The sequence below is a fragment of the Asterias amurensis genome, chromosome 14 (genome assembly GCF_032118995.1).
Source record: "Asterias amurensis chromosome 14, ASM3211899v1".
In the NCBI taxonomy this organism is placed as follows: Eukaryota; Metazoa; Echinodermata; class Asteroidea; order Forcipulatida; family Asteriidae; genus Asterias; species Asterias amurensis.
Window position 1 is genome coordinate 433,036 of NC_092661.1, and position 11,921 is coordinate 444,956.

The 11,921-nt window shown below is 40.4% G+C and overlaps 1 protein-coding gene across 3 annotated transcripts; it reads right to left on the reverse strand.

Moving 5' to 3' along the window:
* Window positions 1-562: 562 nt before the first annotated feature.
* On the reverse strand, window positions 563-10,499 carry LOC139946810 (uncharacterized). 3 transcript variants are annotated; one of them, XM_071944519.1, is made up of 7 exons: window positions 10,334-10,490; window positions 8,094-8,242; window positions 7,191-7,393; window positions 5,042-5,160; window positions 4,100-4,141; window positions 2,661-2,771; window positions 563-1,774 (listed from the first exon to the last, which is right to left on the reverse strand). In XM_071944519.1, the coding sequence occupies exons 2-7, from the start codon at window positions 8,213-8,215 to the stop codon at window positions 1,676-1,678; spliced, it is 696 nt and encodes a 231-aa protein (XP_071800620.1). In that variant the 5' UTR covers window positions 8,216-8,242; window positions 10,334-10,490; the 3' UTR covers window positions 563-1,675. The 3 variants fall into 3 exon arrangements, with proteins under 3 accessions (XP_071800620.1, XP_071800622.1, XP_071800621.1); XM_071944521.1 differs by lacking the exon at window positions 2,661-2,771 and having other exon boundaries at window positions 10,334-10,495; XM_071944520.1 differs by lacking the exons at window positions 563-1,774; window positions 2,661-2,771 and adding an exon at window positions 3,231-3,472 and having other exon boundaries at window positions 10,334-10,499.
* Between the last annotated feature and the right edge of the window lie 1,422 nt (window positions 10,500-11,921).

An 11,921-nucleotide genomic window follows, 5' to 3' on the forward strand; every position in this document is an offset into this window, starting at 1 on the left:
CCAAAACTTTCACTTTTGAGAAGTTGCACACATGCGTACACATGTACAGTTTCCTGAATAAATTATGAAAATATTTGTTTAAACTCTGAATTGTTAAATTCGAATCCTCAATTTATAACTACCGGTACTATAAATTTAATACATTTTACCAATAATGTTAAAAGTTCTTATTGCCTTAAAGGGGCACCCTCAATCTGCCATCTGCCTAATAGCTGAAAAAAATAACATCCATGTCACCGCACAGCAGAAGCATTGTTATTTAAAAAAAAATCACGTTTGATCATGCATGGCTATGTTTATTCCATAATAAACACATGGTAGAGTGACTTAAACACCATTGAACAAGTGCGGCACGCCCTCTTAGGTCCCCGGAATGTTGATACTTAGCAATTGCCTTTAATAATTGTGTACAAGAAAGGGTGTACTTTTCACATTTTGTCTGAAAAAGTGTGCGATGCATTGTGTTCTTTTTCAATTTTTATAACAATGCTGGACTTTTTTTCATAAAATTATTTTAAAAAGATACAATAAGAAAGGTTATTCACAGAATTATAATTTCCACAAAATTGTTTTATTGTTATTGCCATAAAATATGCATAATTTATTCCTTCTTAATATTTACAATTGTGTTAAAGCAGTAAGAAGTACACTTTGATCTCAAGAAGCAATCATAAAAACTAAAACTCTTGAATCCAGGTAAAGTTTTGTGATGTGCTTTCCTGAAAATTAACATGATAAAAAAAGTGAGATTTAAAGACACTGCAAACCTTTGATAATTGTGAAAGACCAGTCTTCTCACTTAGTGTATCTCAACATACGCATAAAAACAAGAAACCTGTACAAATTTGAACTCAATTGGGTGTCGAAGTTGCGAAATAATAATGGAAGAAAAAACAAATTACTTCTTTCCCAAAAACTACATTACTTCAGAGGGAACTGTTTCTCACAATGTGTTATACTGTCAACAGCTCTCTCCATTGCTCGTTATCATTTTTTTTCTGCTAATCATTATTTTGAGTGTTACCAATAATGTCAGTGCCTTTAACTGAAAATGTCAGCAAAATGAAAAATAAGAACCTTCCACCATAACAAGGATAAACTAAGACCCAATGAACCATAATAAACCAAATGCAGTTGATCAAATCAAATATTCTATTGCTTCTAATGTGTCAAGATTATTGCAAGTTGTGTAAAAACACAAATTAACAACAAAACGAGATTAGAATTATTCCGGGATTGTTGAGTAAAGGGTACACCATTTCCCTTCATCGTCTTAATTTATATTTTTAAACTTTTTGTAAGACACTCTTGAATGCAAGTCGGTTTATCCATCTCCCCTCCCACATCTCGCTGCCCCTCCAACATCTCATTGCCCCTCCAACATCCTATTCCAATGTTGGAACACGGGACTTGCACAGCCTTTCCAAAATAAAAGTTCCATAATCGGAAAAGTGCAAGACTTGTATAGTATGAGCCCTATTCATTCTTAAAGATTGAGGAGTAACTTTGAAGAAACCTCTAACGCCAGGAAGAAACTACGTGCAGCTTTTAAACGCAGTCTAAACTGCGTATTTGATCCGATAAAGTAAGATGACATTTTTGCATGACATGGTCTCCATAGGTCACCATTGGTCTTCCTTGGTCCTGATTGGTCACAATTGGTCATCCTTGATCATCATTGGTCATGGGGATAGATCTTCTTCAGCCATGGACGAGCAAGATATCTGGTTCCATCAAACTTCTCAAAATATTCTTCAACTTGTGGATGTTGAACCTGTAAGGAACAAACACAGTCAAACTTCAACAACTTACTGCGATATTGTATTTGGTTTGTGGTAACACCATAGACCTTATCGCAAATTAATACCAACTACGCGTACATTAGGCGTGGAATAAGGTGCATGCTGGACCAGCATGCACCTCATTCAACAGTTGGCGCTTGCGCAATGGGTATTTGCGAAAAGGTCTATGTGTATCCTTACAGGGTAGATTATGTTCTTTTCAGAACTTGTTTTGCTAGTTAATCTAATGCTGCAGGAGAGTTTTTTTTAAATTCAGGATATTTCTCTTCTGCTGCGGAGTAGAAAACTTAAATAATTTTCACATTATGACTTTTGAAATCATTCTACTTTGTAAAACGACAAAACTTAAAGAGATAAAGTTTCATGTATAGAAAATAGAGTTGTTTGTTCAGTCAGACACAAGCTCAAAATAGCACATTATAAGCAAGCTGGTGGTTTCATGCGATAATCGTATGATGAGATATTATTTTGAAAATCAACACCGATGTTCCGCAGATTTGTCACATGAAGAACTTGAATGAATACATCAATAGGCCTTGAATTTCGTCTTTAAAGGGGCAGAGCAATTTCCTCTAGTAACAGGTACTTAAATGAAGAACATTTAAATGTGCACTTCTGAAATTTGCACAACAGCAAATGCACAGGGCAGCCCGGAAATTGCTGTGGGTGCTGTAGGCTATTCTGAGGCATGCATACAAGTAGGCATATAAATAATATTTTCTTTCACAGAATTTCAAAAGGTATCGAGGACAAAGTGCTTCACACACATTGGAGTACGGGGATAACAACCAAATAATATTCTTCATCTTCTGTGCAACACCTGTAGCTAGAGGCAAAAAGAAATTCAGAAAACAATACCTTTGTATTTTTGATAATCTCAATATTCTCTTCAGCAACGTAGGTAGTCTGATCGTCTGATCTATCTCTTGAATCAACTAGAACTGAGTAATTAGGCAAACTACGCCAATGCTGCATGAGATGAAAAGAAATCAACCGATGGTGATATTGATACATGCAATGATGTTTGTGAGCTGTACAGGGCGAGTCAGAAAGAAGTTGACCGGGATAGGTGGTTTTCAAAACAAACAAGACACTCGAAAGTTCAGTAAAGCATTTTACAAGGACTCTCTCCTGCTTGTTAGAAAAAAAGAATGAAATAAATTGATCATTCCTAAGAGGAGTTGTGTCTATTTTAATAAAGGTACTCATTTTGCAAGCTGTTCACGGAATGACTTCTCTATACCCTTTGCTACTTTGCTATGTTTGGATCCAGTCAAGCATTAACATTCCATGGAAAGCTACAAAGTACTTTCAGTAAAACAAACATAGCTTCTCTTAGAAAGGATCAATTAGTTTATTTTATTTTTTCCAGATAAAAAGGACAAAATACTTGTTTCATATGTGCTTCACTGGGGTTTTGAGTGTCAGTTGTTGTTTTGTTTTTAAGTTACTAATATCTGTCAACTTCATTTTTACTCACCCTGTAGTGATAAATAAAAACCCTTCACCTCTAAAGAAAGGGAAGCCCTTCACAAAGGAAAGCTTTATTTTGATACCTCAGTGGGAATTATCAGATCATCACAATCTTCCTGAGGAAAATAGACCAAAGCTGGTACAGAGTCTCTACCATCTAAAAGAATGGCGTAGAAAGGCTGAGCAAGCGTAGGGGGCTATATAGGTCAAAGGTTAGAAGTGAGGGTTAAAGGTCAGAAACTTATATTAGACTAAAGCCCAGTTCATACTTCCTGCAAATGCTTCCTGGGAAGTGAATTTCATTGCGTCACAGAAGGAAAGGGAACGCGTACCGATTGTTGTGTCACCAAAATTTGCTTCGCAATAGCATTCGCAGGAAGTATGAACTACATAGGCTTAAGCTGTTTCCGAGTTGGAAACATCGGCTATGGCTACATGTGTTGCTAAGATTGTTACAAAGGATGTCCTATACTTCAACCCATGATGTGGTGATCTAGCCATAGCCGTACCTGTAGCTGCCAATTCCAACAAGGCATAAGGCTTGTTGTTGTAATACAGTAGATGGTTATGATTCTACAAGAGCAATTTCATAAAAATAATGCTTGACAAATTTCTCTTCTAAGCACAAAATGACTGGGGCACCAGTCGCAACAGTGTTGACTCTATGAAACTATGGCTGGTATACTGTTTTTGCTAAGCAATATTTTCCTGTGCTTAGAGGTTTTTGTGCTTACAGGCAAAGTAGCTAATCAGGTATGTATATTATAATAAAAAGACAGCTACCTTAATTTACGTGACTAAAATGAATGAAAATAAAACCTTACTTTATTAGAGCCATGCATCCTCCTGATCCAGTCTTCTGGAGCCTTTAAATAAACAATATGGAAAAGGAAGTCCTCATATGAGAATTAAAAAAATAATCAAAAACATTCAGGTTGAATCATAGTTTCTTTCACTGCCTTTCACCTCTGTGAACTCAGGTGAAACCCCAGATCGGAGCTTTCAAGGATGTGATAGGCTGTTGAAAACAACCTAAACTATGAGCGCAAAGCAGGCAAGTTTGCGTGCGCAAAAGCTTGAGAGCGTGTAGCCTGCTTTCATTAGTTTGTAAAAGCCCTACTTTGCAATCTGAGGTGTTCTTTATGGTTTTATCTTCACGTTGTAATGAATTTGATCTTTAAGTAGGATTTGAAATTTTGCATGGTGGAAATACAATATAGTAAGGTTTGCGATAACAACATGTAATGATAATCTCTAATTGAGATTGGATACCTCATTGGATATGGTACACAGAATGGTATATTTTTCCATAATCCACTCGCACTTCTGTGTTAAAGGCAGTGGACACTATTGGAAATTGTCAAAGACTAGCCTTCACAGTTGGTGTATCTCAACATATGCATAAAATAACAAACCTGTAAAAATTTGAGCTCAATCGGTCATCGAACTTGCAAGATAATAATGAAAGAAAAAAATACCCTTGTCACTTGAATTTGTCTGCGTTTAGATAGTTGATTTCGAGACCTCAAGTTCTAAACTTGAGGTCTCAAAATCAAATTCGTGGAAAAAATTTTCTTTCTGGAAAACTATAGCACTTCAGAGGGAGCCATTTCTCACAATGTTTTATACCATCAACCTCTCCCCATTACTCGTCACCAAGAAAGGTTTTACGCTAATAATTATTTTGAGTAATTACCAATAGTGTCCACTGCCTTTAATCTATAACATCATAATTATAAGGTCAACAAAAGTTGTGAATTCCATACCTTTGCTGTTTCATCCCATCCAACAATCACACCCCTGTAACCCCAGGTCTTGTGACGTATCACCTGACCAACTCGGAATTTGACCTTTGGTGACCTTGGACTTCTCGGCTCGACTGACCCTGTTCATTGAAACAATTAAGTCATGTTATTAGAAATAATCACAAATACATCAATGATTCAAGGCAAGTATTAGTTGTAAACAACATAAAACAATTACACAGTCCTACCACAATTTGTGCTTAAATCTAGATGTGCCTTGCAGTCTTTGATTGTTTCAGTTAGTACATGAATTGGAAAAAGAATTGAAAATGTGTAAACGTTAATATTTTGTAATGGTTTGATCAGCTCTGTCTGCAATCTCCATTTGTCAATACCCAAAGGGCGGTTTAACTTTTGTAAATTAATTTTGTAATCTTCTTTTAGGTTTTTTTAATGAAAGATCCCCCTAACATCACAAGGCCTGATGGCCGATACAAGGTGAGGGCTACATTTGATCAACCCAAATCAACTGCCACTAGGGGAACGCTGCCACCTACTCCTGGGGCTGAAACAGGGTTATCCAGTCACAGTCAGCAAGGCATAGGCATGGGTATCATCCACTAGGAACCTGGCTAGTAGAGCAAAATGCTCTAGGAGAGGACTACTGCCACCAGGGGCACGCTGTCAACTACTCCTGGGGCTGAAACAAGGTTACCCCTTCACAGTGTGTAAGGATGTAGGCATGGGTATCATCCACTAGGAACCTGGCTAGTAGAGCAAAATGCTCTAGGAGAGGACTACTGCCACCAGGGGCACGCTGTCAACTACTCCTGGGGCTGAAACAAGGTTACCCCTTCACAGTGTGTAAGGATGTAGGCATGGGTATCATCCACTAGGAGCCTGGCTGGTTGAGCAGATGCACTAGGAGAGGACTACTGCCACCAGGGGCACGCTGTCAACTACTCCTGGGGCTGAAACAAGGTTACCCCTTCACAGTGTGTAAGGATGTAGGCATAGGTATCATCCACTAGGAACCTGGCTGGTAGAGCAAAATGCTTTAGGAGAGGACTACTGCCACCAGGGGCACGCTGTCAACTACTCCTGGGGCTGAAACAAGGTTACCCCTTCACAGTGTGTAAGGATGTAGGCATGGGTATCATCCACTAGGAACCTGGCTGGTTGAGCAGATGCACTAGGAGAGGGCTACTGCCACCAGGGGCACGCTGTCAACTACTCCTGGGGCTGAAACAAGGTTACCCCTTCACAGTGTGTAAGGATGTAGGCATGGGTATCATCCACTAGGAACCTGGCTGGTTGAGCAGATGCACTAGGAGAGGACTACTGCCACCAGGGGCACGCTGTCAACTACTCCTGGGGCTGAAACAAGGTTACCCCTTCACAGTGTGTAAGGATGTAGGCATAGGTATCATCCACTAGGAACCTGGCTGGTAGAGCAAAATGCTTTAGGAGAGGACTACTGCCACCAGGGGCACGCTGTCAACTACTCCTGGGGCTGAAACAAGGTTACCCCTTCACAGTGTGTAAGGATGTAGGCATGGGTATCATCCACTAGGAACCTGGCTGGTTGAGCAGATGCACTAGGAGAGGGCTACTGCCACCAGGGGCACGCTGTCAACTACTCCTGGGGCTGAAACAAGGTTACCCCTTCACAGTCTGTAAGGATGTAGGCGCGGGCATGAACATCATCCACCAGCACCTACTCCTGGGGCTGAAACAGGGTTACCCCTGTCACAGTCTGTAAGAATGTAGGCTTGGGTATCAGCCACTTGGAGCCACCTACCCCTGGGGCTGGAACAGGGTTACCCCTTCACAGTCTGTAAGGGTGTAGGCTTGGGTATCATCCACTAGGAGCCACCTACTCCCTGGGCTGAAACAGGGTTACCCCTTCACAGCCTATAAGGATGAAGGCTTGGGTATCATCCACTAGGAGCCACCTACTCCCTGGGCTGAAACAGGGTTACCCCTTCACAGCCTATAAGGATGAAGGCTTGGGTCCACCTACTCCCTGGGCTGGAACAGGGTTACCCCTTCACAATCTGTAAGGATATAGGCATTGGGTATCATCCACTAGGAGCCTGGCTAGTAGAGCAGAAAGCACTACCTCCAAACCCTATTGCTCGACTCAGTTGTTTTTATTCTTTAGACTCACCTGCAAAGTGTCCAGATTTATCTTTATATTGAAGGACTTCAACTGCAGGAGATTCTCCTCCTTCAGACTCATCCTCAGTAATTATTGGATAAGCGTATTTCTGGACTGTTCCTGTTACATAATCAGCTGCAGTATTACACCACTGCTTCCAAGCTTTCAACGACAAGAACTGAGTCCTCCATGAGTTCAACTTTAGCATCAATCTACAAATGAAAATAAGCAGGAAATATAACAAGAAATCTGTTTGACGCAAGAAACAAATCTGGCCTCGAATTACAGGGCCATTGAGGCCACAGCATCCGTTGCCTCTAGTGTTGGCCTTGGTGCCCTTTAAAGGTTCACACTGACTATAAGATTTTTCATTGGAAGCGCCCTTTGCAAAAGGAAAATTGCCTTGCCCTTTTTAACATGTTCAAAGGTTTGATACTTAAGTGCGATAGTTGAAATTTCAGCAAGCAATTTCCAAACCTGCGCTGGTAGTAGCTAGCTACCATAACATCACTCAACATGGATAGAAATTCAATGAAGAGTTGAGGCGAGGTGAGGCCAGGCCTTGAAATAACCCACGGCATTCAGGGCAATTGTCGTGGTGCCCTCTACAAGGTTCCTGTACAAATTGACATTATCTTCATAGAGGTACCCCTTGTATGAGGAACATTGCTGTGCACTCCAAGATGCATGTGAGGCTAAACCGTCAGATCTGATCCAACTTTTTGGATGTTTTTAACAGAAAGATATTTATGAATGGGACTAAAAAAAATGGTGACTCAGTCTCAAATGGCAGGTTAAACATTGCGGGCTTTCTGGTCACATACTTGTAGCTGCGCCCCTGCAAGGTTTTAAACAGGCGTTTAAGAACTTGTCCTCACTCTTTTATTCCCTTATTAAATATTGACTACTTACACCTGCAAGTTATGAGTTCTTTCCGTGTTGCTCACTGGATTCCATTGTGTGATGATAAACTGAACGGGTAAAACTAACAGCAGTAAGCTGAACTGGAATACAACAGCTCGATTTACAGGCATTGTCAGAGTGCGTGTAGTGCATTCAATCTGCATCAAACAAACCACAAAATACACCATACATATAAATAAAAAAGGAGAAAACCTGGGCCCAATTTCATAGCTCTGCTTACTGCCGAGCGATCACCATTCTCAGCTTGAACTTCACAAGCCCAAATTCCTCGCTAACCCTATCCCGTGAAATACGCTTGACGTACGTACGCTACATGTAGGAATTCCCTGCTTCCACAAGCGCAGATTCTTTGCTTATATGGTATTAAAGCATGGTAAGCAGAGCCATGAAATCGGGCCTAGCTGTGATGAGTTGCCAGTCTGATGAAGCCACTAGTGTAGTGGTGAAACGTCAGCAGACAAATTTGTGCGTTTGTGCTGAATTTTCAATTCATCATTAAAGTTTTCAGTCTTGTAAAATCCTATTGTTTGTATTTGTATATTGTGTTTGTATGGAAATAAGTGTTGATTGATTTGATTTGATTTGATCATTGAAATTGGTAACTCACATCCCAAAAAGTTAACTTAAAGGCCGTGGACACTATTGGTAATTGTCAAAGACTAGCCTCCACAATCGGTCATCGAACTTGCGAGATATGAATGAAAGAAAAAAACACCCACGTCACAAGGTGTGTGCATTTAGATGGTTGATTTCGAGACCTCAAGCTCTAAATCTGAGGTCTCGAAATCAAATTTGTGGAAAATTACTTCTTTCTCGAAAACTATGGCACTTCAGAGGGTGCCGTTTCTCACAATGTTTTATACCATCAACCTCTCCCTATTACTCATCACCAAGAAAGGTTTTATGCTAATAATTGTTTTGAGTAATTACCAATAGTGTCCACTGCCTTCACAGTCATTGTACTCCGATTTAAAAATCAAGAACGCAAACTTTCAGAGACTTTTTTACTGCACCCAAATGAAAAGCTTGTCGAAAAAATGTATACAAAAATGGTAATAAAAGACTAAAGATGCTATGTCAGACTTTTGTCGATTTGACCCAAAATTTTTAATTTAAAATTCAATAGGTATTTTGATGGGGGTCGAGAAAGTTACAAGCTTTCATTTGAGCCATTGCTCGAAAAAGTCCACCAATTATTAGTAGTAGTGAAATAAAAGTGAAATAAAGTGCTCAAAATTAGTTTTTGTCGGGATCCGGGCAATATATCACGTGACCAATTCTTATAGTGTTTTAAAAGAAACGTTTTAAATTTTTGTCATGGTTCCTGACCATTAAAAGTAAAAGTTCAACTTTTTTCGTTAGGGCGGGTGATACTCTTTGAAATACCATTCACTCGGAAAAAATATATTTTATTTATGTTTGGGGCCAAAAATCTGACATAGGGAATAGGGCCTAGCATCTTAACTATAAAGTAAGAGTATGGGAAACAAATAATATATATCACAACTGCACAAGTGACTGAGGAATAAACAAACAAAGTTATGATTAAAAATTAGTGATCTGATCTGAACTGAAGTGAAAATGAAATCTAGATAATTAACGGCCGGCTACAGTGAAATGAGCAGTTTCATTTCACCAATTCACTGCTCTGACTGATTCATGATTGTTATGTCATGACTAGGTATGAAGTAGTTGCGATAACGTAACCCTCCTGCCGACGGCGTACGTCGGCAGGAGGGTTACGTTATCGCAACTAGGTAAGGTATGAAGGAGGTATCTGCTATCGTCTCCACAAGCAAAACGAACCCCAAAGCAAAACCGAGTGTATATTAAGAATACTAGTATTCAATAGAAAAATTAGATGTAGTGGATAACTTTCCGTATGGCGCCACCACTTTTTCACTCATTTTTACAAAAAGGGATATATCAATCAGGTAAATTAGATACTATATTATTTTATTTCGAATGAAAAAGTGGTGGCGCCATACGGAAACTTTTCCGATGTAGTTTCGAGAAGGTGCCTGAAGTAGTTTTCTACTTCTCCAATGACAACGATCTGTCTGACCATGATGATGGTGTGATCATGGTCTGACCATGGAGCAATAAATGCTCCATCCCCATGGTCTGACTGACGATCGAGCGGAGGTGCATGCCGGCCGCAGAAACTTGGAAAACTAATTGTAAATAATGTGATCTAAGCCAAGTTAAAAAAAACACCAAAAGCCTACCTCATTTCCTTGGACTTTGTCGACACCTTTACTTCCCCTCCGTGAGCCGTCTTCGAAGTTTGAGGCTTCTTTTCATAGCATTTCTGACGTGTTATTCGGATGGCCCCGCATGCAATGAAATAGTGCCACGATTGGTGACCTCACTCATTTACATATAACCCCTGTCTGGCACCTTGTACATAATACACTTTTGGGTAGAACAGTCTTTGGAACCTGACTATATTACAGGAATATCCCCATATCACGGGTTCAGCGAGGCCCATGCCCTGTGCACAAGCAATGGGTACAGGAATATTGCCATATCACGGGTTCAGCGAGGCCCATACACTGTGCACAAGCAATGGTACAGGAATATCCCCATATCCCGGGTTCAGTACGGCCCATACACTGTGCACAAGCAATGGGTACAGGAATATTTCCATATCCTAGGTTCACTAAGGCCCATACACTGTGCACAAGCAATGGGTACAGGAATATCCCTATATCACGGGTTCAGCGAGGCCCATACACTGTGCACAAACGATGGGTACAGGAATATAGCCATATTCAGGGGTCCAACGGACAAAACTTAACGGTGGGTTGCCCCGTTGGCTGTGCACAAGCAATGGGTACAGGAATATCCTCATATCACGGGTTCAGCGAGGCCCATACACTGTGCACAAGCAATGGGTACAGGAATATAACCATATCCCGGGTTCACTAAGGCCCATACACACAAGCAATGGGTACAGGAATATAGCCATATTCAGGGGTCCAACGGACAAAACTTAACGGTGGGTTGCCCCGTTGGCTGTGCACAAACGATGGGTACAGGAATATCCCCATATCCTGGGTTCAGTGCGGCCCATACCCTGTGCACAAGCAATGGTACAGGAATATTGCCATATTCAGGGGTCCAACGGACAAAACTTTACGGTGGGTTGTCCCGTTGGCTGTGCACAAACGATGGGTACAGGAATATCCCCATATCCTGGATTCAGTACGGCCTATACACTGTGCGCTGAGTAGAGCGCGCATTGGTCTATTTTGGAAAATGCTCTATATAAATCTTTTTAATAATAATAATATTAATACAGGAATATTTATTACCATATTTTTACGGATTCAATACGGCCCCAAGAATAGAGAGCGCACTGGCCTATAAACGCATTTCTACAATATGCATTTCTGTATAACGTGCCTATATACGCGCAGCCCTAGCGGCATTATTAAATCCTAAATTTAAGGCGTTGCTAGCGGCATTATTAAATCCTAAATTTAAGGCGTTGTAACGCGCCATTATTTCTCAATAAAGGCGTTAAAATGCCGTAAATTATGGCGTTATACCCCTTTAGTTTGTATTTTATACGCCCTAATTGAGCGTTAACTATGGCGATATATAACGCTGCGTTATAACGCCATAATTTAGGGCATTATTTCATATTGCGCGTAAAAAATGGCGCGCGTGTCTCCTTGTGTTCCCGTCGCATTTGTGCAGGCAGCATAACCAGTGTGCCCTCTAGTTTCTTATATTATTATAAACTTGGGCACCCACTGTCGTGCTTTGGTCCGCTGGACCCCTTACTTAATATGGCAATATTCCTGTACC

Excerpts from the sequence above, each read along its gene's own strand:
- LOC139946810 (XM_071944519.1), bottom strand. The coding sequence starts at position 8,215 with ATGCCTGTAAATCGAGCTGTTGTATTCCAGTTCAGCTTACTGCTGTTA. Across the intron at positions 4,142-5,041 it reads GATGGGATGAAACAGCAAAG|GCTCCAGAAGACTGGATCAG; the intron begins GTATGGAATTCA and ends GTTTATTTAAAG. Across the intron at positions 2,772-4,099 it reads GGATGCATGGCTCTAATAAA|CATTGGCGTAGTTTGCCTAA; the intron begins GTAAGGTTTTAT and ends CATCTCATGCAG.